The 25,309-nt window shown below is 38.5% G+C and overlaps 1 protein-coding gene across 1 annotated transcript in view; it reads left to right on the top strand.

The window, feature by feature from the left end:
• GABRA3 (gamma-aminobutyric acid type A receptor subunit alpha3) overlaps positions 1 to 25,309 on the top strand; it is a 211,036-nt gene that overhangs the window by 106,089 nt on the left and 79,638 nt on the right. The window contains exon 4 of the mRNA XM_070257543.1: positions 15,275 to 15,342. Within this exon, the coding sequence (XP_070113644.1) occupies positions 15,275 to 15,342 (68 nt within the window). The remainder of the gene's footprint in view (positions 1 to 15,274; positions 15,343 to 25,309) is intronic.

Genomic DNA, 25,309 nt, shown 5'->3' with positions numbered 1-25,309 from the left:
GTTTGTTAATATGGTGAATTACATTGGTTGATTTTTCAGATGTTTAAACCAACCTGCATTCTCATGATAAATGCAACTTGTATCTCAATTGCTATATATTTATGATATCTGGTAATATAAGTCCTCCAGCTTTGTTCTTCTTAAAGATTGCCTTTTCTATTCCTGCCCCTTTTCATTTCTAGATAACCTTTAGAATAAGCTTATCATTTTCTAATAAAATCTGGGATTGGCCTTGCATTGAATCTCTAGGTTAACTTGGGGAATTTTTTAAATTTTTGTAATACTGAATCTTCTAAATAGTGAACATCATATATTTGTCCATTAATTTTGTTCTCTTTTAATTTCTCTCAAAAACATTTTTGCATTTTTGCTTTAGAGATCTTGCATATTTTTGATTGATCAATGCCTTGAGATCTGATTTTTATGCTATTTTTAAAATTTTGTTACTGCTGTGTAGAAATATGATTGGTTTTATATTTGCCCTTCTATCCAGAGACATTTTTGTATTGGCTTATTAATTTTAATAGTTTGTCATTTCTTTTAGATTTTCTACATGTGTATTCATATCATCTTCAATTAAAGTAGAACAGGAGAGGTAATAGCAGGCTTCCTGGTCTTATTCCTAATTTCAGAGGAAAAACTTTTGATATGTCACCATTAATAATGGATTTTGCTGTAGGTTTACATTTTAGATATTCTTCATATGATTGAAGAAATTCTTTTCTGTTCCTAGTTTGCTGAGAAGTGTTATCATGAATATATCCTGCATTTTATCAAATGCTTATTTCTACATCTATCAAGATCATCATCTGATTTTTTCCATTTTTCTGTTGCTATTGTGAGTTAAATTGATCCCATAAATTAATTAAAATATGAATGATAAACCACCCTTTCCTTCCTGGAGTAAACTCTGCTTGATTGTGATGGGTTATTTTTTTTTATTTAGCACTGTACTTAATTTGCTAATATTTTGGTTTGGATTTTTGCATCTTTTTAAATGACAGACATTGGTCTATTATTTTCCGTTGTTTATAATGTCCTCATTCAGTTTTGGTACTGAGTTTATTCTGACTTCATAAAAATAGCTGGGAACTTTTCCCTCTGTATCTATTCTCTCAAAAAATTCATGTAAAATTCGTGTTATATATTCCCTAAAAGTTTAAAAGAATTCATAGTTGAAACCATTTGAGCCTTTGTTTTATTTGTGGAAAGGGTTTTTTTTTTATTGTGGTAACATTGGTTTATAACATTATATAAATTTCAGGTGTACATCATTATATTTTGATTTCTGTGTAGATTACATCATGTTCACCACCCAAAGACTAATTACAATCCATCACCACACACATGCACCTAATCACCCCTTTCGCTCTCCTGCCTCCCCTCTTCCCCACTGGTAAGCACCAATCCAGTCTCTTTTTCTATGTGTTTGTTTGTAATTGTTTTTATCTTCTACTTATGAGTGAGATCATATGGTATTTGACTTTCCCCCTCTGAGTTATTTCACTTAGCATAATACTGTCAAGGTCCATCCATGTCATCACAAACGGCCCAATTTCATCATTTCTTATGGCTGAGTAGTATTCCATTGTGTATATATACCATACCTTCTTTATCCATTCATCCCTTCATGGGCACCTTAATTGCTTCCAAGGCTTGGCTATTGTGAATAATGCTGCAGTGAACATAGGGGTGCATGTATCTTTATGCATTCATATTTTCATGTTCTTTGGATAAATACCCAGCAGTGGAATAGCTGAATCATATGGTAGCTCTATTCTTAATTTTTTGAGGAGTCTCTGTATTGTTTCCCAGAGTGGCTGCACCAGTTTGCATTTCCACCAGCAGTGTATGAGAATTCTCTTTTCTCCACATCCTCTCCAACACTTCTTATTTCCTGTCTTGACAATTATAGTCGTTCTGGCGGGAGTGAGATGATATCTCATTGTAGTTTTGATTTGCATTTCCCTGATAGTTTGTGATGTTGAACATCTTTTTGTGTGCCTATTGGCCACCTGTGTATCTTCTTTGGAGATATGTCTGTTCAGATCTTTTTCCCATTTTTTAATTGTGTTGTTAGTTTTTCTGTTGTTGAGATGTATGAGTTGTTTGTATATTTTGGATATTAACCCCTTATCAGATATATGGCTTGAAAATATCTTATCCCAATTGTTAGGTTGTCTTTTTGTTTTGTTTATAATTTCCTTTGCTGTGCAGAAACTTTTTAGTTTGATGTAGTCCCATTTGTTTATTTTTTCTATTGTTTCCCTTTCCCAGTCAGACATGGTATGTGAAAATATGCTGCTAAGACCGATGTCGAAGAGTGTACTGCCTATGGAATCTTCTAGAAGTTTCATGGTTTCAGGTCTTCCATTCAAGTCTTTAATTCATTTTGAGTTAATTTTTGTGTGTGGTATAAGATAATTGTGTACTGTCATTCTTTTGCATGTGGCCGTCTGGTTTTCCAAACACCATTTATTGAAGAGACTTTCATTTCTCCATTGTATGTTCTTGGCTCCCTTGGGGAAAATTAACTGTCTATAGATGTGTAGGTTTATTTCTGGGCTCTTGGTTCTGTTCCATTGATCTGTGGGTCTGTTTCTGTGCCAGTACCATGCTGTTTTGGTTACTATAGCTTTGTAGTATATTCTGAAATCAGGAAGTATGATACCTCCAGCCTTGTTCTTTTTTTCTCAGTATTGCTTTGGCTATTTGGGGTCTTTTGTTGTTCCATATAAATTTTATATGTTTGTTCTAATCCTGTGAAAAATGTTGCTGGGACTTTGATAGGTATTGCATTGAATCTGTAGATTGCTTTAGGAAGTATGGAAATTTTAACGATGTTTATTCTTCCAATCCAAGATCATGGATTCTCTTTCCATTTCTTTGTGTCTTCTTCAATTTCCTCGAAAATGTTTTATAGTTTTCAGTGTACTGATCTTTTACCTCTTTGGTTAAGTTTATTCCTAGCTATTTTATTGTTGCATTTGATTTGCTAGTATTTTGTTGAGGATTTTTTCATCAATGTTCATCAGTGATATTGGCCTGTGATTTTTCCTTCTGTGTTCTCCTTGTCTAGTTTTGGTATCAGGGTAATGTTGGCTTTGTAGAATGAGTTGGGAAGCATCCTTCCTCTGCAATTTTTTGGAAGAGTTTGAGTAGGATAGATATTAAATCTTCTTTGAATGTTTAGTAGAATTCACCAGGGAAGCTATCTGGTCCTGGACTTTTATTTTTTGGGATGTTTTTGATTACTGTTTCGATCTCCTTACTGGTGATGGTCTATTTAACTTCTCTATTTCTTCTTGACTCAGTTTTTAAAGGTTGTGTGATTCTAAGAATTGATCCATTTCTTCTAGATTATCCAATTTGTTGGTGTATAGCTTTTTGTAGTATTCTCTTATAATCTTTTGTATTTCTGAGGTGTCCCTTGTAATTTCTCCTCTTTCATTTCTGATTTTACTTATTTGAGCCTTCTCTTCTTTTCGTGGTGATTCTAGCTAAAGGTTTGTCAATTTTGTTTATCTTTTCAGAGAACGAGCTCTTGGTTTCATTGATGTTTTTCCTGTTGATTTTCTAGTCCCTATTTCATTTATTTCTGCTCTGATTTTTAATATTTCCTTCCTTCTACTGATTTGGGGCTTTGTTTGTTCTTCTTTTTCCAGTTCCTTTAGGCGTGCTGTTAGATTGTTTATTTGAGATTTTTCTTGTTTGTTGTGGTAGGCCTGTATTGCTATAAACTTTCCTCTTAGAATCACTTTTGCTGTATCCCATAAATTTTGGCATGTCATATTTTCCTTTTCCTTAGTCTCCAGGTATTTTTTGATTTCTTCTTTGATTTCTTCATTGACCCAATAGTTGTTCAGTAGCATTGTGTTTAATCTTGACATATTTGTGGCTTTTCCAATTTTCTTCTTGTAGTTGATTTCTAGTTTCATACCCTTGTGGTCAGAAAAGATGCTTGGTATAATTTCAATCTTCTTAAATGTATTGAGACTTGTTTTGTGGCCTAATATGTGATCTATCCTGGAGAATGTTCCATGTGCTTTTGAAAAGAATGTGTATTTTGCAGTTTTTGAATGGAATGTTCTGTATATATCTACTAAGTCCATCTGGTCTAATGTGTCATTTAAGGCTAATATTTCCTTACTGATCTTCTGTTTTGATGATCTATCCGTTGGTGTAAGTGGAGTGTTCGAGTCCCCTACTATTATTGTATCTATTTCTCCTTTTATGTCTGTTAATAATTGCTTTGTATATTTAGGTGTTCCTACGTTCGGTACATAGATATTTACCAGTGTTATAGCCTCTTGGTGGATTGTTCGCTTTATCATTATGTAGTGCTCTTCTTTGTCTCTTGTTACAGTTTTTGTTTTAAAGTCTATTCTGTTTGATATAAGTATTGCTACCCCAGCTTTCTTTTCTTAGCCATTTGCATGGAGTATCTTTTTCCATCCTTGCACTTTGAGTTTGTGAGTGTCTTTAGGTCTGAAGTGTGTCTCTTGTTTGCAGCATATATGTGTGTCTTATTTTTTTTTTTTTTATCCAATCAGCCACCCTATGTCTTTGGATTGGAGCAGTTAGTCCATTGACATTTAAAGTAGCTATTGATAAGTATGTACTTATTGCCATTTTGTTACTCTTTTTCTGGGTGTTTTAGTAGTTCTTCTGTGTTACTTTCTTCTTCCCTTGCCCTCTTCCCTTATGGTTTGATGGATTTCTTTAGTATTATGTTTGTATTCCTTTCTCTTAATAGCTTGTATATTTATTAATAGGCTTTTGGTTTGTGATTACCATGAGGTTCATATATAATCTACATATATAACAATCTATATTAAATGATTGTCTCTTTAGTTTGACCTCTTGCTAAAAGCTCTACTCTTTTACTCCCCTCCTCCAACATTTTCTGGTTTTGATATCATATCTAAGTTCTTTTTGTATGCATGTGTATCCATTACCCTCTTATCATGGAAATAGATAATTAAAGTGCTTTTGTCTTTTGACCTTCATATTAGCCTCATAACTGGTTGATCTGCTCCCTTTACTACATATTTGCCTTTGCCAGTGATTTTATTTTATTTTTTAAAATAATCTTCTTATTCCTATTTGTGGTCTTTTTCTTTCCATTTTAATAAGTCCCTTTTGCATTTCTTGTAAGGCTGGTTTATTGGTGATAAACTCCTTTAGTTTTTTCTTGTCTGGAAAACTCTTTTATTAAAAAAAAAAAAAAATTTACTCTTTTCCTTTTTCTCCCCAAAGCCCCTGGGTACATAGTCGTATATTCTTCATTGTGGGTCCTTCGAGTTGTGGTATGTGGGATGCTGCCTCAGCGTGGCTTGATGAGCAGTGCCATGTCCATGCCCAGGATTCGAACCAATGAAACACTGGGCCGCCAGCAGCGGAGTGCATGAACTTAACCACTTGGCCATGGGGCTGGCCCCCAGGAAAACTCTTTATCCCTCCTTCCATCCTGAATGATAACCTTGCTGGGTAGAGTATTCTTGGCTGTAGGTTTTTTCCTTTCTGCACTTGAAATGTATCATGCCTGTAGAGTTCTGCTGAGAAGTCAGTTGATAGCCTTATGGGGTTTCCTTTGTATGTAGCTTGTTGCCTTTCTCTCACCAGCTTTTAGGATTCTCTCTTTATCTTTAATTCTTGACATTTTAATTATAATGTGTCTTGGTGTGGGCATTTTTGGGTTCATCTTGTTTTGCACTCTCTTTTGCTTCCTGTACCTGGATGTCTGTTTCCTTCCTTAGGTTGGGAAACTTTTCAGCTATTATTTCTTCAAATAGATTCCCTTCCCCTTTGTCTCTCCCTTCTCCTTCTGGGACACCTAGAGTATAAATGTTAGTGCACTTGATATTGTCCCGGACTTCCCTTAGACTGTTCTCATTCTTTTTAATTCTTTTTTTCTTTTATCTGTTCAGCTTGGGTGATTTCCTCTTGTCTTTCATCCAGCTTGCTGATCCATTCTCCTGTATCATCTACTCTGCCATTGATTCCCTCAATGAATTTTTCATTTCCATTATTGTATTATTCATTTATGATTGGCTCTTTTTTATATTTTCCAATTCTTTGTTGAAGTTCTCACTGTATATATCCATTCGTTTCCCAAGATCAGTGAGCATCCTTATGACTATTAGTTTGTACTCTATTGTTTATCTCTGTTTCATTTAGTTCTTTTCTGGGGATTTGTCCTGTTCTATTATTTGGAACATATTCCTTTGTCTCTTCATTTTGCCTCTTTCTCTGTGCTTATATCTATGTATTAGGTAGATCAGCTATGTTTCTCCAACTTGGAGAAGTGGCCTTAGGTAAGAGATGCCATATGAGGGCCAGCAGTGTGCTTCTCTGTCGTCACCAGTTCCAAATGTTCCAGCAGTGTCCCCTGTGTGTGCTATGTGTGTTCTTCTGTTGTGTCAGGGTTGCTCTTGCTGCAGGTGCACGGGAAGGCTAGACAGACCCCTGGCTGGCTGGTTCTATTGCTCAGCTGCATGTGGCTGCTACGGTCCCTTCAGTCACTTTATCAGGTTGAGGGAGCCCCAGCACAGTTGGGTGCAAGCTCTAATGGCACATTCCTACTGCAGTTTTTCTGTTAAGTGAGTAGGTCCCCAGCATGACTGGTTGCTAGGCTCAGGGGCTTACAATTGCTGTGGGCCTCTGGCCTGCAAGGCTGTTGTCAGCTCTCTCAGGATTACAGCTGGGTGGGGCTGGCCCCACATGCGGCAGCTCACAGTTGTTTCGGGCTTTTGAAGGTGGGGCTGATCCCCTATGTGACTGTTTCAGAAGCACAAGTCTGTTGCAGCTGACAAGCCCCACTGCCTGCAGGCCCACACACCCATTCAACACAGTCCTGTACCATGTGCACGCCCTGCCCACTAAAGTGGACACACTCACCATGCTGCAGAGTTCCCACACATCCTGCCTATGTGGGCCCACAAGTTGCCTGAGGGCTTGTTGTTGGGTGGGTCCTCTCCCTAGGGCAGGCGGCCTGCCCTGACTGAGCTGGATTAAATCAGTGCTCTAGTGGATGGGACAGAACCCTGTGCTAACAGGCCAGGGGAAGAACTACACACATTGAATAATTTCTATCAATCTCTCTTAAAGTTCACTGACTGTTTTATTTGCCATCTCTATTCTGCTAGTGAGACCATCCAGTAAATTTTTTATTTGGTTGTTGCATTTTTCATTTCTAAAATTTTAAATTGGTTGTTTTTATATTTTCTAATTTCTCTGCTGAGAACTTTTATTTTTCTATTTCTTTTAAATGTGTTTTTAGTTACATCCTGGAACATAGTTATAAATAGTTGCTTTAAAATCTTTGACTGGTATTTCCAACATTTGAATCATCTTACAGTTGACATTTATTAATTGTCTTTTCCCTTGAGAATTGGTAATACTTTCCTGGTTCTTTCTAAGTCAAATAATGCTGGATTGTATCTGGACATTTTGAATATTATGTTATGTAGAGTCTGGGCCCTTTTATAGTACTCTAGACAATGTTGATTTTATTTGTTTGTTTGTTCTAGCAGACAATCAACTTGGTTAAATTCAGTCCACGAGATCTGCCTTGCTTTCTATGGGCCATGATGCCTATCTCTTTCAGTTTTCAAAGTCTTTGCTATGCTGCATTTGGTTTATCTCACACATGTATCACTTAGGGGATAGTCTAAGACTTGGGCCATGCTTTACATATTAGTTCATAGTTCAATTATCAAAATCTTTGGTATGCTGCTTTGGGTCTTTTGTATACTTGTGTTACTCAGGTTTACTCTGAAATTTAAAGTATAGTGTACTTCTCAAAGCCTTTGACATGCTGTCTTGGGGCTTTCCTATGCATGTGCTCAAGGGTAAGCCTATGATTTGTAGGGGTTCATATACAGCATTAGTGGATCCTCTTCTTTAACCGTCTGTGGGGATTTGGATACCCCACACTCCCTGGCCTGCAGAGGCCCTGTTCCCTGATTCTCTGGCAAGAGAGATAGGTTTTTAATTAGAGATTTGGCTGCTTGTGCTACTTCCCTACTATGCAGCTTTGCCTTTGAGGCAGAATTGCAAGAGAAAAGAAGAAAAAAAACCTAGGAAACTTATTTCCTTGTGGGTTGCTTCTCCATGTTTTGACTCCCATCCATAATCCACCTATTTTTTACTCTTCAGAGTTCTTAGATGGTTGCTTTTGTATTTCCTCTAGAGATTTTATTTATAATCAGTGGGAGAGAAAGGCTGGAAAGCACTTACTCTACTGTGCAGAAAGCAGTTTCGTTTTTTTTTAAATTTAATTTTTCACCCTCTTTTTCTTACTGTCTAGTGGTTTTGTGGTTTGCTTCTACTCTGATCTCTTTTTCCAACTGGACCAATAGTATTTTGAAGTTTCTTCTCCATTGTGGTATTGCTGATACATTCCTGGTCCAACAAGCCACTTGGCTTAATTTCTAATTCCAAGACTATGTCTTTGTACATCATATCATCCCAACCCAAGCCTGCAGCTTCAAACAGAGTCGTACCCTAGGCATCAGTTCAGCTTCACTTTTTCTAGGCTTTTTACAAGAAGAGGCCGAGCTCTGATCCGCAAGTACTCAGCCTGCTTCCAGTCTCCTCCTTTGTACATGGAAATACTTTAGTCTCTTTTACTCTACTTCTTATTTTCAGACACGGAATTCTGGCTTCAACATTGCTTACACCTTTGTTTTGTTTCTGTTCCATATTTTGATATTTTATTTGAAAAAACTCTATTTTTTGTTATATATTTGGCATTTTCTCTCTCATTATTGTGTGTTCGGAGCAGAGGGATTATATTGAGATGTGAAGTTACCCGTGCCATCTTATCTGGAAGTCCCAAACGCTTCTTAAGGATGACAGCATATGTGTCTCTGATAGCTTCTTCTAATCTATTATGGCCTTGGAAACCATAATATTTTTAATATTGGAATCATAACAAAATCAACTCTCTTTTTTACAGCTAAGGAAACTAAGATATGGTGAACTTGAGATAGTGCCAGGACTAACCCAAGTCTCCAGATTCCTATACCAATGGTTTTTCCACTTATTCATTTTATGTTTAAGCTAAGAATCAGTGGGCTCTTGGAAAATACCAGAGTGTCCTTATAACATTTTAGAATATTTCAACTGTTTTAAAGATTCTATTGCTTTTCCCCTGGCCTTCAGCTTGTTCTGGCTCAAGAATGTGCCTCTAGAGTGGAGAAGACGTTGTGTAGCAAGACTCCAACTTATTTCTTGGTCATTATTTGAGTACTGTCTCAACTTCCCTTTCTAATTTTGTTACAATCTTGCCCTCAGGAAAATCCTACTAGCTCTTGGGAGTGGACTCTATTTGCAGCAAAGGGCTATGAGCCGCTGAAGAGGCTGCTCTCTGGTTTTTTATTTCTTCTATACATGTTACTGACATTTCTTTCTGTATGGGTGGCTAGTTCCTCACATCTGCCCTCTTTCTCTGGAGCTACTAATCCAAATATTGCCTTTGGTCCCCATCACAAAGAGGAGATGTCACTGGAAAGGTCTGAGGGCAAAAATATTCTAGGAAGGTGCTTCTATAGATGTATGTTAATGTCATTGGAAGCACTGAGCACAGCAATATTTCTTGAGAAAAGTAAAAAATGCCATTTGAGTTTTTTCTTCCCATGGACCAAAGCCTGGACATTATTATTTTTTCTACTGCCTTCTTTTCTACATTAGTGCTTATTTCTTGTTTTGGCCACTGGACCAATATCTTCAGTTCTAATTTGGTGCTTTTGATCTACTCTGGACTCAGAAACTAGGAAACCAAAGATTCATAGAATATTTTTCTGAAATGGACTTTAGAGGTCTTTGTTCTGAAACTCTTCATATGCTAGATAAGGAAACTGAGGCTTGGGGAGATAAAAGTCTTAAGGCTTTTAAAAAGCTTTAAGATCATAAAGCTTGTCAATAGCACTGCTTAAGCTTGTATGTACCAAGGTCTTCCGAAATCAGATTCAATGTTTTTTCCACTACATTCTGGATAAGTATTGCGTTAGGTAATAAATAATAGGTGTAAGGAAAGCGTAAAGGGAAAGGTTGGAGGAGGGAAACGTCTAGAAGGAGTGAAAGACAAATGGAACCATTTGAATTGACACTTGAAATATGTGTTGGTGCTCTACAATTTAAGTGTTAAATGACAGATTAAGGGATGGGATAATGATGAGAAAGATAAAATGCTGAGGGTGATGGTACAGGAATCAGTGTTTTTTGTGGAACCAGTGAGTGGAGTGGAGTTATCTGAATGGTGTCTACTGCCCACCAACTATAGCTGGCTTGGGACTGAAAAGTAAATTTTGGGGCCTCATTATGACTGAAATTCCTGAGAATTTTGGGAAACAGGCAGTGAACTTTGTTCTATACTACCTTTCTGATGGTCGAGATTCTAGCAATAGTAGAACAATAGTGGCGTTAATGAGAACCCACAGTGGCCAAGTTGGTGGTGATTGTGGTCACTTAAATCTTGTGGTAGTTCATCCTGGTGTTGTGTTATAAACCTATGTTGTATGCACCTGGCTATTAAAGATTTGCTGTACATTCCAGGTACCAGACACTAGATGGAGCAGCATAAACATGGTGCTAGACCTCTAGCCCACCAAATGAAAGTTGTGAGTTTTGCCCAAACAGCCTGAACAGGGGGATGTGAGTGGATTGCAGAGCTTAAATTAGGGCTCAGGACCTCTGACACAGACTTGTGTAATTTCTGCTTCCCTAAGCCACCTGTTTGTGATTCCTCTGGAGAGCTTATCTGTGATTAATGCTATTGGAGGGGTGGGTCACTGAGTACTTACTGTATCTCAGTCCCCAAGGATTGTCAAAGACAAATGGAAAGGCCATTAACATGAGAACAGAACGCTCCAGCTCTCAGATCTGTGAAAGCTCATCCATAAGTCACTGTAGCCCACTCCCTAAGTCCATGTAGCTAGCAGACCCAGACAGCTACTCACATGGGAGCTCATTTCCAGCAGCCCAGTTTCTCTTCAAGATGGAAAACACGTACAACAATAAGCACTTATTCTCCAAAATTCCCAGTGATGTGGAAGTAAGAAAGTAGAAAAGTCAGGGATTGTTTTTTAGTCAAAGTCCCAATCCTCAAAGCCTCAGTGTTCTTAGGAAGACTGTCATTGGGAAGGATTGAAGAGTCCATCGTGGCCTATAATGAGATAAAGGGTATAGCTGGATTTATTCGTATCATTCATCTTATGATCTTGTCTCTGATGGAATTGTGACAAACTTTCACCACATAACATATTTCAGAGTGTCAGTAAAAAATCAGACTTGAGCCAGGGGAAAGTGAATGGGGGATAGTAGGGTGCTTAAAATCATGTCAAAAGAGGGAAGACACAGTCAAAGGAATCAGGCTATTTAGTGTGGAAAAGAACAAGAAGAGCAGACTTAGGGGTACCATGATCACTTTCTTTCAATGTCTGAAGGTCTTTAAATCTCAAAAGGACAAGAAGCAGACTTTGTTGTGTGGGTCTAAAGGGCAGTACTAAGACCAATGTTTATGTGTATGCTGGGGTGGAGATGTTGGGGTTGGGGAAGCTACTCTGGTTTCTGCTCAAAGGAGAAAATTCAAGGTTTCTTGGGGATCTATTTGAAGTCAAACTAGAAGATACAGTTTGTTGTGAGCAACATATTCAATATAAATAAACACAGTGATTACTTGCTGATTGGCTTATCTTTACTTTTTCAGATCAAAAGCAGGCAGAAATGACATAGGGACTAGTTAGTGAGTTCCCTACCAATGAGAGTCCCACTGAGGGCTAATAGCATGTGTGCTCATATAAATATGGGAGTTTTCAAGCACTTCCAATACCACAGTAAATTCGCAAAAGGAAAAGATAATTCTATTCACTTTTGGTTTCAGAGGGTAACATTGGAAGGAAATTGGATCCCCAAAGCAAATAAAGAAAGAGCCAAAGAGTATCTGAAAACAATCACTTAAACAGGGAGAAAAAAGCCCTTTTACCTCCCCATTAATTCACGTTTGTCTCTACTTACAAGTCTGTGAACAGTGGCTAGACTATGAATTGTGCCTCTTACCAGTTTTAGTCTAATTCACTGTTCTTTTCATTTAGTTAAATGAAATAGCAAACTCCTGGTCATTCCTTCACACAGAGGAACTGGAGTGGTGGGCAGATACTATTTTCTATATGTGGGATCCAGGACCTTAGACTTCTGGGTGAGTTCTGTCCACCTGGCCTTATGGGTGACTCATATCATTGTGCCTCTAGAATAATATGAAGCAGCAGCAGCAGCTAATACATATCAAACACTGGATCTGTTCTAACTACTGGTCTAAATACCATCTCCTTAAATCCTCAGAGCAATTCTAAGGTAGGTGCTATCATTATCCCAATTTTCCAGATGAAGAAACAGGCACAGAGGAGTTAAGTGATAAAAGGCACACAAAGAGTAAATGGCAGAACCTAAATTCAAACCGTTAGTCAAGCTTTTAACCACTGTCCATACTTCTGCAGGGTACTTCTCTGTGTGCTGTCACCTACCCTGCTTCAAGGCAGCTGGATTTCCTAGTCAGAAAATGCGATTTAGCCATGAGAGCTTGGTGGTCCCTGTATGGAACACTAGAGAAATGACAAACATCCCCGTGTTTGCCTGGCCTTAGGGTAGAGTGCCAAAGATCTAAGGATGGTAACATAAATTGAGAGCCCTCCCCAACTTGTGCTGCCATGATACAAATCACCATCCCTGTCTCCGCATCCCACTACATGAGAGATTTCTAGCTCCTCTGGTGAAAAGAGCATTACCTCTCTTTTTCTCTTGGCATTTTTCTCTCTCTTGCTTTCTCTGTCTCTTTCACTCTCAGCTCCTGCTATCTCTTGCTTTCTAGTTTTCTGTTTAGTTAGTTTTATTTACTCTTCTTAATCCCTTTCTTTCCCTCTATTCTCTTTGTCTTACTTCTTCCCATTCATCCTTTCTTTCCTGATTTTTCCTTTAATCCTCTTCTAATTACCTCTCTCCTTTTCTTTCCCCTTCTTTACTCTCCCTCCCCTTCAATTTCACACCACTTCCCCAAATTCTCTTATCTGCCAAATTCTTTCCAAATCAGACAGAAATAGAGGAAGAAGGAATTTAGCATCTAGTCTACTAGGCCAAACTTCCCAACTCTCTTTCCCTCCTGCAAAGCCAGAGAAAGTTCTAAGCCTGGCTGAGCCCTAATTCATTGGGAAGCCAGCCTCACCCCCACAGTTTCCTTCTTAGCGATCAATAGGCATTTAGCAAATCAGGGGCAGAGATCCAGAGCCCAAGCCTTTCCATCCCAACCTAAGACTCTGTTATAGCCACTTCCCTTTCTATGTCCGGTGAGTCCACTCTCCTCTTGGAACTAGAACAGTCTCTTGCCATTTGACTTTGCCACCACTATCTCTCTTCTCCTTTTTTTCCTGTAGTCTGGGTCCTGTTTTTAGTCTGCATAACTGTCTTACAATTTTACAATTATATTGGTTTAGAAAGTTGTTCTGTGTCTATATCCTGCCTATAATATTGGATTCAAATGTAATTATGGTCTCTCCCATTAATTAATTAATTTTGTTTCATGTACTTCAGGATACACCAATGCTTCCCGAGTCAATGAACCTGGCAGTGTATCTGAAAGGACAAGTCGTTAGGGTGTGTGTCTTGGGTTCTGAAGTGTTGTCTCTTTTCCTTCAAGCACAGAAATGGCTCCAAGGGAAGCCTGTGCTCTAGCTGAGAGCCCAACTATTTAAAACACAGCACTAGTTTCAAAGACATTTTCTGATTAAGCTTGGGAGTAAATTGTGTGTTTTGGTGAATTGACTATAGTGTTGATTATTATTAAATGATACTCATAGACTCTTCTGAAAATGGAATGTTTGTGGATATATGTACTGATCTTGAGTATACTCAGTGCCTGAGTAGGGGAACAGTGCATTAAGCCTAAAGTATGGTTCTGGAAAGAGGGACTTCAACAACATCTAAAGTGCATTTGGGCCAGAACTCAGGACTGGATGAATATAGTGAATATGCTACAGATTGAGTAGGTGTGTTCCCTACCTCTTCATGAGAGAAAAGAAATATTGCCATAGACTGCAGTAACCAGCCTCATTATATATATACAGCAAATCTTGTGTGGGCTTTAGGGGTCAGATATGCTGAGTTGGAGTGGGACTTGTTTGAGTTTACTGTAATGACGAGGTATTTTGTAGGCTGGAATGGTCTTTGCTAGGCTGGAGTAGGTTCCCCTGTGCTCTGGTTGAGGTATGCTGGAGTGGGTGGGCTAGTCTTGGCTGCAGTGAGTAAACGGAGATGACAGAAGCAGGAAAAAAGAAACAGCAGTGGAATAACTTCACTTATCTGGTATCATTTTCCAACTTGGCAAATATGTGATGAGATTCATCCATTCATGCCAAAAGTTTTCAGTGAGCACCATCTGAGTAACAGGCTCATTTTCTATGTAATGAGGATACAGAGATAACAAAACAGAGGCACTGCCCTTAAGGAGTTCTTGGGTTATTGGGAAGGCAGACAAATAAACAGTTATAATAAAGGAAAATAATTGCAAAGAGAGTATATCAGATGATATCAGTCATCTCCAAATCTCAGTCACTTAGCCCAAGAAAAGTTTATTTCTCATTCATGCAGTCTATTGTAGATCCAGGCAACTCTCCAGGACAGTTGTCCTTCATGTGTTGGCTCATCATTCCAGGCTGTTCTAATCTTATGGTGGCTCCACATCAACATATGTTTGCATGATGACCATGGCAGGAAGGGTCTTGCATTGGACATTAATTGTTCCAGCCAGGGAAGGACACATATTACTTCCTCTTACAACCAAAACCAGTCACATGACCCCTTCCTACTATAAGCGGGTAGGGGAGTGGGTGTGCAAACAACCTATGTTCCTGGAATTGGAAGAGATCTGGATACTGGAACATTTGTACCTACCACAGGTAATGGTAATCCTAGTGTGAGAGCCCAGAACTTGCGAATGTTAGAGATCTCTAAGGACTCTGTAAGCTTTGGAGATTTGGCATTCTGCTGTTATTCTCAATGATACCTAAAGTTGATGGACTTTGTACCTGTACCTAGCATGTTATCCATGAAGAAATAGTTCAGGTGAGAGGTTTTTTTTTGGAGTTTTCCTATGACTGTGCCAAGTATCCTTTCTCAGAAGTAGCAAGTTGGCTGTCATTTGAAGTACTGCACTGGACTCTCTCTGAGCTAAGGCAACAGGGTTTCATGATATTCTGCTTTTCTACTTTCTTTGGCCCAGATGCAGTGACTGAAGTGAAGACTGACATCTATGTGACCAGTTTTGGCCCTGTGTCAGACACTGACATGGTAAGTACAGTTCCTGCAAAGGTCAAAGTGAAAGATGATGGAACAGATCAAAGTAAAAATTGAGCTTTTCGTACAGCAGGGCCTTGTAGCTATGTTCTAAGGAGAAGTCTTGTCTCATATGAATTCTCTACCCTCACCATCCTATATTTAGACAATCCATCTTTTGCTCTGCTCTCCCTACCTACTCTCATGTAAAGCATATACTCCCATCAGGAGTACCCTTCCCTTCTTTCCACAGCACATCTTTCAAAATTCAACTTGGCTTCTTATCCTCAATTAAACTTTCCCTGAACTCTCCCTTCACATTTTGCCAGCACCACATACATATTAGCACAAATAGGTTGTACGAGGAGAGCATTGTGGTGGGGACTCTCAGCCAAGCAGCCACTGGTGTCATCCAGGCAGTCCATTCCTTGCAAACAAGCCCTATTCACTGGGGACATGGACTGACCAGGGTAATGCAAAGTGTTTGGAGACGAGTCAAAACTACTTTTGGAAACTGGTCCTTCTACAGATGTGAGCAGGAGGAGAGCTTCAAGCAGATTTAAGGAATAGGTCAGGGTACAGCAGAGCTAGCAAGGGGATGACTCATGAGCCATCTACAGGGACTTGCCCTCGTCCTACCATTCTCCCTTGCTGCTAAGGCAAATAATGCAGTGGAGAGTTGAGGCAGGAGACCCCACCCTAATGGACTGCTTGATCAATACCTACTTAGTATCAGATATTTGATTGAATAATTATCACATAGGGAAACAAGGAAGCTATTATCTCCTCAGTATGCCTGGAAGTTATTAGATGCTCAATAAATTTTTGTTGCATAAGTGACTTTGTGTTGAAAATAAAGATCTCAAAATCAGAAAAAATATGTTCAAAAAATATGAAATGTCCATGTTCACTATTTAGGTTTTTTTCTGTATCTCTATCTTCAGTGGGACTACTATTTATCAGGAGCCAAGGCTTCTTTAGACCTGTTTGGTAAATACAAATGGTTTTGTTAAGATATGATAGAGTTTGTCCTGTAGGTAATGCAGAACCATTGAGTGCATTTTAGTAGGGCAGTAAAAAGGTACAAGTGTTGCTTGAGAATGGTTGATCTGGCAGTCTGTACAGGATGGACTACAAGGGGGAAAGATTGGAGGCTGAGAGTTGGTTTAGGCATGTTGATTTTACATGGCTCATCCTTCAGTCAGGCAAGGTATGGAATTCAGTTAGAGAAGCAGGCTAGTACTCAGGGGAGGAGTCATGAGTGGTTGTGAGGCCAGGAAGGGGGGAGGTGGAGGCCTGAACTTTGTCTTTCGAGTGTGGAATAAAGAGAAGGATACAGAGATACAGTAGACTCTGTGAACTCCTTAAGCGCAAATACCAAGTCTACCTGACTTCCCTGGCACTAAATAGAGCGCTTGACACATAGGGAGAGCTCAGTAAGGGACATGTTTGATGTATGATGTAAGATAGGTCTCTCTTAGGGGCAACAGGAAAGTGTGCATGTCTAGATTGCCCCCTCTCAACCTGTTGACTATTAATGCCACAGCTTCAGATGCAGGCATACGTTACAGCTGTTGCCAGTTGGTCATTCAATAAATATTCCTTAGAAGCCCAACTCTACATTAAGGGGCTCTAGAGACCTCTATATTCAGACAGTTCATAGGCCATTGGGGATAACCAGATTCACCAGGGATATGTAGCTCTCTCTGTTTCTTGGAATTAGTGATGGCTTAGGATTTCTATAAGAAAGCAACTGAAGGTACTCTTTGAACACACACATAGACACACTCACTCATGTGCCAACATCCACAAATACATTCAGACAAATGTACATGCACACAAGAAAATACATTTGTACAGAGTACAAACAGCCCATGTGCTATCTCAGGCACTCCATAGACACACATGTGCAAACAGATACCTAAATCCAGGGATACTACAAAAAAACACACAGCCCCTGCCCAAACCAGCTCCCCTCCCTGCTCCTTCCCCACCCAAGCAGGCACACATGGGTGTGCAGAGGCTCTGGAGACATTTCAAACAATCCAGACTCTCTCTCTATCTCTTTTGAAGTTTCACGTTCCACTTGCTTGTTTGTTTTCCTCCCTCATAATCAAGCAGAAGTGACAGAATGGTTCTTTCCTAATAGGGAAGGCGGACTTTGGTCAAATAAATTTTAGGTTATTTTTAGCTGCACTTCCATCCTGTCACAAGGTGGAATAGCTATGATTACTCTGTCTGGGAAGCACGTTTCTGGTGTTTTAAAAATTTTCTTCTTCCTGTACTACTTTGTAGATTGTGACAATTGACCTAGGGTCAGGGATGACTTTGGGTGAAGCATCAGACAGTCATCTGACTTGAGAAACTAGTTGAAGCAAGAACTCAGGCTTCCCTGAGACCACTGACTGTTTGGAAAAGTAGATGAAAATTAGGGCTGGCTGGATACTTGACTCACTTCCAGCCAAACAGGAAGTTTTGGTCCAGAATGCTTTCCTAAGGAAATAGGGACCATCTCTTGTTCACAAAGTGGGAAAATTGCCATGCCAGTTTGAGCATTTAACCTGCACCACCCACAACCCTTTGTAGTCATTGCACTCCTTGGTCAAACATTGACCACTGCAAATGTAGATCCTGAGTTTGTAAAGAAAGCTCCATGAAGGGGCCATGTCTGTTTTGTTGACCTCAGTACCACGAATGCCTAACTCAGTGTTTGGCACTTGGTAGACCCTCAATTATTGGTTAAATGCAAGAATGCACGAGATGGGACAAATTAAATTTTAGGGAAAAATTATGACTGTGTTCCTCCACTTGACTGAAAGTTCTTCAAAGGCAGAAAACATGTACATTTCTGCATTTGCAGCACCTAGCACAGAACCCATCATAGGTCCTCTATAAGTGTTTGTTGAGATGATATAAAAACGTTAGTAGCAAGACCTGCAGATAAAGAGTGAAAGTAGCTTTCTTCAAGAGACACTGTTGAGTAGCACTGTTGGTATCTCCAGGCTTTGGGCTACTCATTTTGGTGGCTTTTCCATCTGTAAAAATAAGGAGATGTGACAATAGGAAGTTGGGCAGAGATGAAAGCTAAACAGTGGTAGATGTTTCTAAGGGGAAAGTCAGAGAAAGAAAGAAACTTAATGCAGGGTATAAGACATAAGTTGGAAACTGGTTACAATGGGAATTTTACAGGCATCATGAATGAAAGGTTGTGTTAACCATTAGCAGCAAATGGGGCTTGATGATCACACAATACATAGCTCCTCAGCAGTAATATCAATTTTGTGTCCATGGCCTCCCGGGAGAGGAACAGAGCAAGAGATAGAACCCTAATTTGAATGAACTGAAGCCATGTGGCCATCTATGATTTTCTGTTTTTAGGAGAGTTTAGACCGTTTTCTCAGTTGATGTATGGAAAGATGGTGGAGGTGGAAATGAGAGGAAGACTGCAAAAGATTTAGTGAAAATGCAGTTTCATTGCCACTTTCTCTCTCAAATTGAGTCTGTTTATTCCTTACCAGTGAGCAGTGGCTCTAGGCAAGTGGAAATTTCCCCTGGTCTCTGAAGATTCTTTGAATTAGAATGCAGAGAAAGTGGGATACTGGCTTAAGAATGGCATGCTATGCATATGGTCAGTGATTGGAAAGGAAGATAGAATAAGGTGACAGATGATATTTTCTAGGAGGGTAGATCTCAAGTGTTCTCACTACAAAAAAAAAATTGGTGACTGTGAGGTGATATATGTTGTGTGTTAATTAACTTGATTGTGCTAATCATTTCACAATGTATATGTATATTAAATCATCATGATGTACACCTTTAAAAATCACATTGTACGAGGCCTGCCCAGTGGTGTAGTGGTTAAGTTTGCACACTCCACTTCTGCAGCCTGGGGTTCACAGTTTTGGATGCCGGGAGCAGACCTACACACTGCTCATCAAGCCATACTGTGGCAGCGTCCCATATACAAAGTAGAGGAAGATTGGGGTGGATGTTAGCTCAGGAGCCATCTTCCTTGAGCGAAAAGAGGAAGATTGGCAACAGATGTTAGCTCTGGGCCAATCTTCCTCACCAAAAAAAAAAATCATACAAGCTAAATATATACAATTTTTATTTGTCAATTATACTTTAATAAAGCTGGAAAAAAAAGTTAACAGCTGAGAGAAACTTTGGATGCTCTCCTGGTCCAAACTACCTTCTGACAAAGCTTCCATCCTAGCTCTCACCCTGCGGCCCCAGGCTCCACCCTGGTCCTTGAGCATGCCAGAGGTACAGGGACCCAGAGTCCTGAGTTATGTATTCAACAAACACCTATCTGAGTGTAATGATAAAACTAGTGAGAAAATAAAGAGGACAAAGAGTAGCAATAGTAAAGTCAGAGAAAGAACAACTGGAAAACTTTACAATGTCAATTCCAGGTATTGTCAACCTCACCATCTTCCCAGGGATACTTTAACTACTTGGATACCTGCTAGGTAACAAGTGCCAGCTGCTACTTCTCAACAGAGAAACTTCCTAGGGTATAAGGGGACCGCAAAGCAATCATGCAAGTAGACAATACAATAAGAGAGCTAACCATCTAGCTTAAAGAGAAAAATAAAATGGAGGCTTGGGAAATGAGAATCCATAAAAGACATTCTAATCACAATTCTTGCTAACAGATTCAGGTGATATCCATTTTGGTCTGACAATTACTTATGAAAATCTTGCAAAGTTACCAGAGTATCTGAAGACCATACAGGAAAAAAATGGTGTCAATTAAAAAGAAAGTAGCACAGGGACCTCTTTCCTGATGGCAGTGGGCTTGAAATTATTGTGCCTGTTTCCTCCCTAGCACTGGAAAAAGTAATGTCTACTTCAAGCCGTCACTTACCAGTGGTTTCAAACACAGAATGGAGGGAAGTCTTTGTTTATTTTGAAAGTCTCTGAGGCTGTCAGTTTCCTGTTATTCCATAGGATATCGTATTCCTGGATGCGTTATAGAAAGGCATCCATTTGTGTGGGTTTTTGCCTAGGAGTCCATGACCAGGAATCTCTGGGGCTACTTGTATGTAAAATAGACAGGCAGGACGCATAAACAATGCTAATAAGAGTATTTCAAGGGCTAAATGCAAGTGAAAGAGACATGTGGATTATGATTCTCTGAAATAGAAAATGATGGAGAGAAGGCAAAGAGCAAAGGGACAACTGGATGGCCAAAATAAGAGGGGAGTGCCTGCATATGGAACAATGACAATGCCTTTACCATAATGCAATTGTCAAGCGCGTTGGCCCCAGACCCTGCTAAAGTTGAATCAGCCTTGCAGGACCTTTCTGAAAGCCTGCTTTGATACACTGTACAGTGTCAGAGAGTTGAACACATTCAAGCTCTAACACCAAGCCAGAAATTCTTCCCCAAGAGCTATGTGTCATCTCTGCCCAGTGTAGGAAATGTATTAAGTGCCTTTCCCAGGAGGTAAACTTAGGCTTATTATCTGGAAGATTTGATTTAAATGCCTCACAAAACAACAGAATTCATTTGTCAATTTGGAGGCAATCATCCTTGGAGAGTATACAAGGGCTCAATTTGCAAGGAAGGAATCAATTGCATTTCTAGAATGGTCAAGTCAAAATTGGATTGCTTTTGGCCAAAGATCCTGTGATACTTATGGGAGCAAATAATCACCATGCGGTTTTCCCCAATAGTTTGGACTATGTAAAGAAAAATATTTAAAAAATGGGTACCCATCTCCCAATGTTTTTAAATCTTAAAAATTTTGCCATATTTCATTTCATTAAAAAATAATCTTTAAAGATATAGATGAAGTCTCCTGTTTACCTTATCCTGATCTTATTCCTCTCTCTCCCTCCCTCTTGAGAGATAATCACAACCATGATTTTGCGGGGTTTTTTTTTAGTCATTTCCATGCATACTCTAGACTTATACCTGAGGATGTATGTATTATATGCAGTAGCAAATATCACTATAAGTAACAAATAGTGGTTTTCATGTTTTCAAACTATATAAAATGCATCATAGCTTTTGTATAATATTACAACTTACTTTTTTCAACCATGTATTGAAATGTATTCTTTTTGATGCATTTAACTCTAATTCATTTATTTTAACTGCTATAGACTATTACAGTATATGAGTATTTATTCATACGTTCATCCAATTCTCTTGTCAATATGCATGTTGCCTATTTCTAGATTTTTGCTATTAAAAAACAATGATACAACAAATATATATATATATATATATATGTTTATGTTTTGGTGAGGAAGATTGTCCCTGAGCTAACATCTGTTGCCAATCTTCCTCTTTTTGCTTGAGGAAGTTTTTCCCTGAGCTAACATCTGTGCCAATCTTCCTCCACTTTGTATGTAGGATGCTGCCACAGGATGGCTTGATGAGCAATGTGTAGGTCCGTGCCTGGGATCCAAACCTGCAAACCCTCGGCTGCCGAAATAGAGTGTGCAAACTTAACTGCTATGCCACGGGGCCAGCCCCCAACAAACATTCTTGTACATGTCTTCTTGTGAACATGTTTAAGTTTCTGTAGGGTGTGTACCTACAGATAAAATTTCTAATTTGTAGGGTTTGCATGTTTTTAGCTTTTTTTCAGATAGGGCCAAATTACTCTCGTGACAGGTTGTACCAATTTATAATCCCACTGGCACTGTATGGGAACTCCATTTCTCTACACTTTTGCTAATACTTCATACTATCACATTTTATTGTTGCCCTTTTGTGTTTGAAATGGTATCTAATTGATATTATTTGCATTTTCCTGATTACCTTTGAGGTTAAGCATCTTTTTATGTGTTTAGTGGCCAATCTGTGCCACTAAAGACAAGATGCCTTTGCTACCACCTGCATCAGCAAAAGTAGAAACTCCATGCAGATCCTGTTTCTTCATGTTGCCACTTCTGAATCAAAGTTTCCTGTGGGGTGTGTGCTTGTGTGTGTGTATGTGTGACTCAGTAGTGGGATAGCTGGGTCATATGGTAATTCTATTTTTAGTTTTTTGAGGAATCTCCATACTGTTTTCCATAGTGGCTTCATCAGTTTGCATTCCCACCAGCAGTGTATGAGGGTTCCCTTCTCTCCACACCCTCTCCAACATTTGTTATTTTTAGTCTTAATGATTTAGCCATTTTAACAGGCGTAAGGTGGTATCTTAGTGTAGTTTTGATTTGCATTTCCCTGATGATGATTAGTGATGTTGAACATCTTGTCATGTGTTTATTAGCCATCTGCATATCTTGTTTGGAAAAATGTCTGTTCATATCCTCTGCCCATTTTCTGATGGGCAGTTTGTTTTTTTTGTTGTTCAGTTGTGTGAGTTCCTTATGTATTATGGAGATTAACCCCTTATTGGAGATATGATTTGCAAAATTTTTCTGCCAATTGGTGGGTTGTCTTTTGATCCTACTTTCTTTTGCCTTACAGAATCTCTTTAGTTTGATGAACTCCCAGTTGTTTATTTTTTCTTTTGTTTCCCTCGTCTGAGAAGACATGGTATTTGAAAAAGAGTGTACTACCTATATTATGTTCCAGGAGTTTTATGGTTTCAGGACTTATCTTAAAGTCTTTGATCCATTTTGAGTTTATTTTTGTGTATGGCATAAGATAATGGTCTAATTTCATTCTTTTGCATGTGGCTGTCCAGTTCTCCCAACACCGTTTATTGAAGAGACTGTCTTTTCTCCATTGTATGTTCTTGGCACCTTTGTTGAAGATTAGCTGTCCATATATGTGCAGTTTTATTTCTGGGCTTTCAGTTCTGTTCCATTGATCTATGTGTCTGTTTTTGTATGATTACCATGCTGTTTTGAACACTATGGGTTTTTAGGACATTTTGAAGTCAGGGATTGTGATGCCTCCAGCTTTGTTCTTTTTTCTCAGGATTGCTTTAGCCATTCTGGGTCTTTGGTTGCCCCATATGAATTTTAGGATTCTTTGTTCTATTTTCATAAAGAATGTCTTTGGGATTCTGATTGGGATTGCATGGAATCTGTAGATTGCTTTGGGTAGTATGGACATTTTAACTATGTTTATTCTTCCAATCCATGTGCATGGCATCTCTTTCCATCTCTTTATGTCATTATTGATTTCTTTCAATAATGTCTTATAGTTTTCATTGTATAAGTCCTTCATCTCCTTGGTTAAATTTATTCCTAGGTACTTTATTCTTTTAGTTGCGATTATAAATGGAATTGTATTCTTGAGCTTTCCTTCTATAAGTTTGTTATTAGAGTACAGAAATGCAGCTTATTTTTGTAAGTTGATTTTGTACCCTGCAACTTTTCTACAGTTGTTAATTATTTCTAATAGTTTTCCAATTGATTCTTTAGGGTTTTCTATACATAAGATCATGTCGTCTGCAAGCAATGAGAGTTTCACTTCTTCGCTCCCTATTTGGAGTCCTTTTATTCCTTTCTCTTGCCTAATTGCTCTGGCCAAAACCTCCAGTACTATGTTGAATAAGAGTGGTGATAGTGTACATCCTTGTCTTGTTCCTGTTCTTAGAGGGATGGCATTCAATTTTTGCCCATTGAGTATGATGTTGGCTGTGGGTTTGTCATATATGGCCTTTATTATGTTGAGGTAATTTCTTTCTATTCCTATTCCTATTTTGTTGAGGGTTTTCTTTTTTTATCATAAATGGCTGTTGGATCTTGTCAAATGCTTTCTATGTGTCTATTGAGATGATCATGTGGTTTTTATTCCTCATTTTGTTACTGTGGTGTATCGTATTGATTGATTTGCGGATGTTGAACAATCCCTGCGTCCCTGGTATAAATCCCACTTGGTCATGATGTATGATCTTTTTGATGTATTGCTGTATCCGGTTTGCCAATGTTTTGTTGAGGATTTTTGCATCTATGTTCATCAGCGATATTGGCCTGTAGTTTTCCTTTTTTGTGTTGTCCCTGTCAGGGTTTGGTATCAGAGTGATGTTGGCCTTGTAGAGTGTGTTAAGAAGCATTCCATCTTCCCTAACTTTTTTGTATAGCTTGAGAAGGATAGGTATTAAATCCTCTCTGAAAGTTTGTTAGAATTCCCCAGGGAAGCTTTTTGGGCCTGGGCTTTTATTCTTTGGGATGCTTTTGATTGCTGTTTCAATCTCTTTACTTGTGATTGCTTTATTCATATTCTATATTTCTTCTTGCTTCAGCTTTGGGAGGTTGTAAGAATCTAAGAATTTATTCATTTCCTTTAGATTGTCCGTTGTGTTGGCATATGGTTTTTCATCTTTTTGTCTCTTGATTAAACTTATCAGAAGTCTTCTATGTCGTTAGTGTTGTCAAAGTAACATGTTTTTGGTTTTGTTCATCGTCTGTATTATTTCTTTTTTGTTTTCTGTTTCACTGATTTTTGCTTTTGTCTGCATCATCTTTTTCTTTACTTTCTTTGTGATACTCTGCTCCTTCTGGTTTCTTGAGGTAGATTAGCTTAAGGTTTTCCATTTTGTTAGGCTATCTTTAAGGCTTATTTACAATTATCAATGTCCTTTTAAGTACCACTTGAGAAGCCCACTACAAGATTTCATATATAAGCATTTTCACTGTTGTTTAGTTCTAAGTATTTTCTAATATCTTTCATGGTTTCTTCTTTGTTTCTTTAAATTCTTATAGTGGATTTTAAAATTTCCAAATATAAAACTTTTTATTAATTTCTAATGTAATGCCTCATCTTGAAAGAAGATGGTCTATAGGATATGACGTCTTTTTTTGTGTTTCTTGAGATTTGCTTTATGGCTTAGCACGTGGTCATTTAATTTTGGAAAACAATGTGTGTTTACTAAGTGTTAAATAGATAGGTCTGTGTGTGTTCCTTAGCTCATCCTTGTCAGTTGGATGGGTCACATATTTTTTTAAGATTGTTTATTTTTTTAATTCTTTGCAGTGATTTTATTATCATAATGGTTTATAACATTGTGTAGCTTTGGGTGTACATTATTGTTTATCAATTTCTGAATAGAATTCATTGTCCTCA

Source organism: Equus caballus, chromosome X, assembly GCF_041296265.1.
Source record: "Equus caballus isolate H_3958 breed thoroughbred chromosome X, TB-T2T, whole genome shotgun sequence".
In the NCBI taxonomy this organism is placed as follows: domain Eukaryota; kingdom Metazoa; phylum Chordata; class Mammalia; order Perissodactyla; family Equidae; genus Equus; species Equus caballus.
The sequence above is the reverse complement of the archived record's forward strand: the minus strand, read 5'-3'. Positions and strand labels throughout refer to the sequence as shown.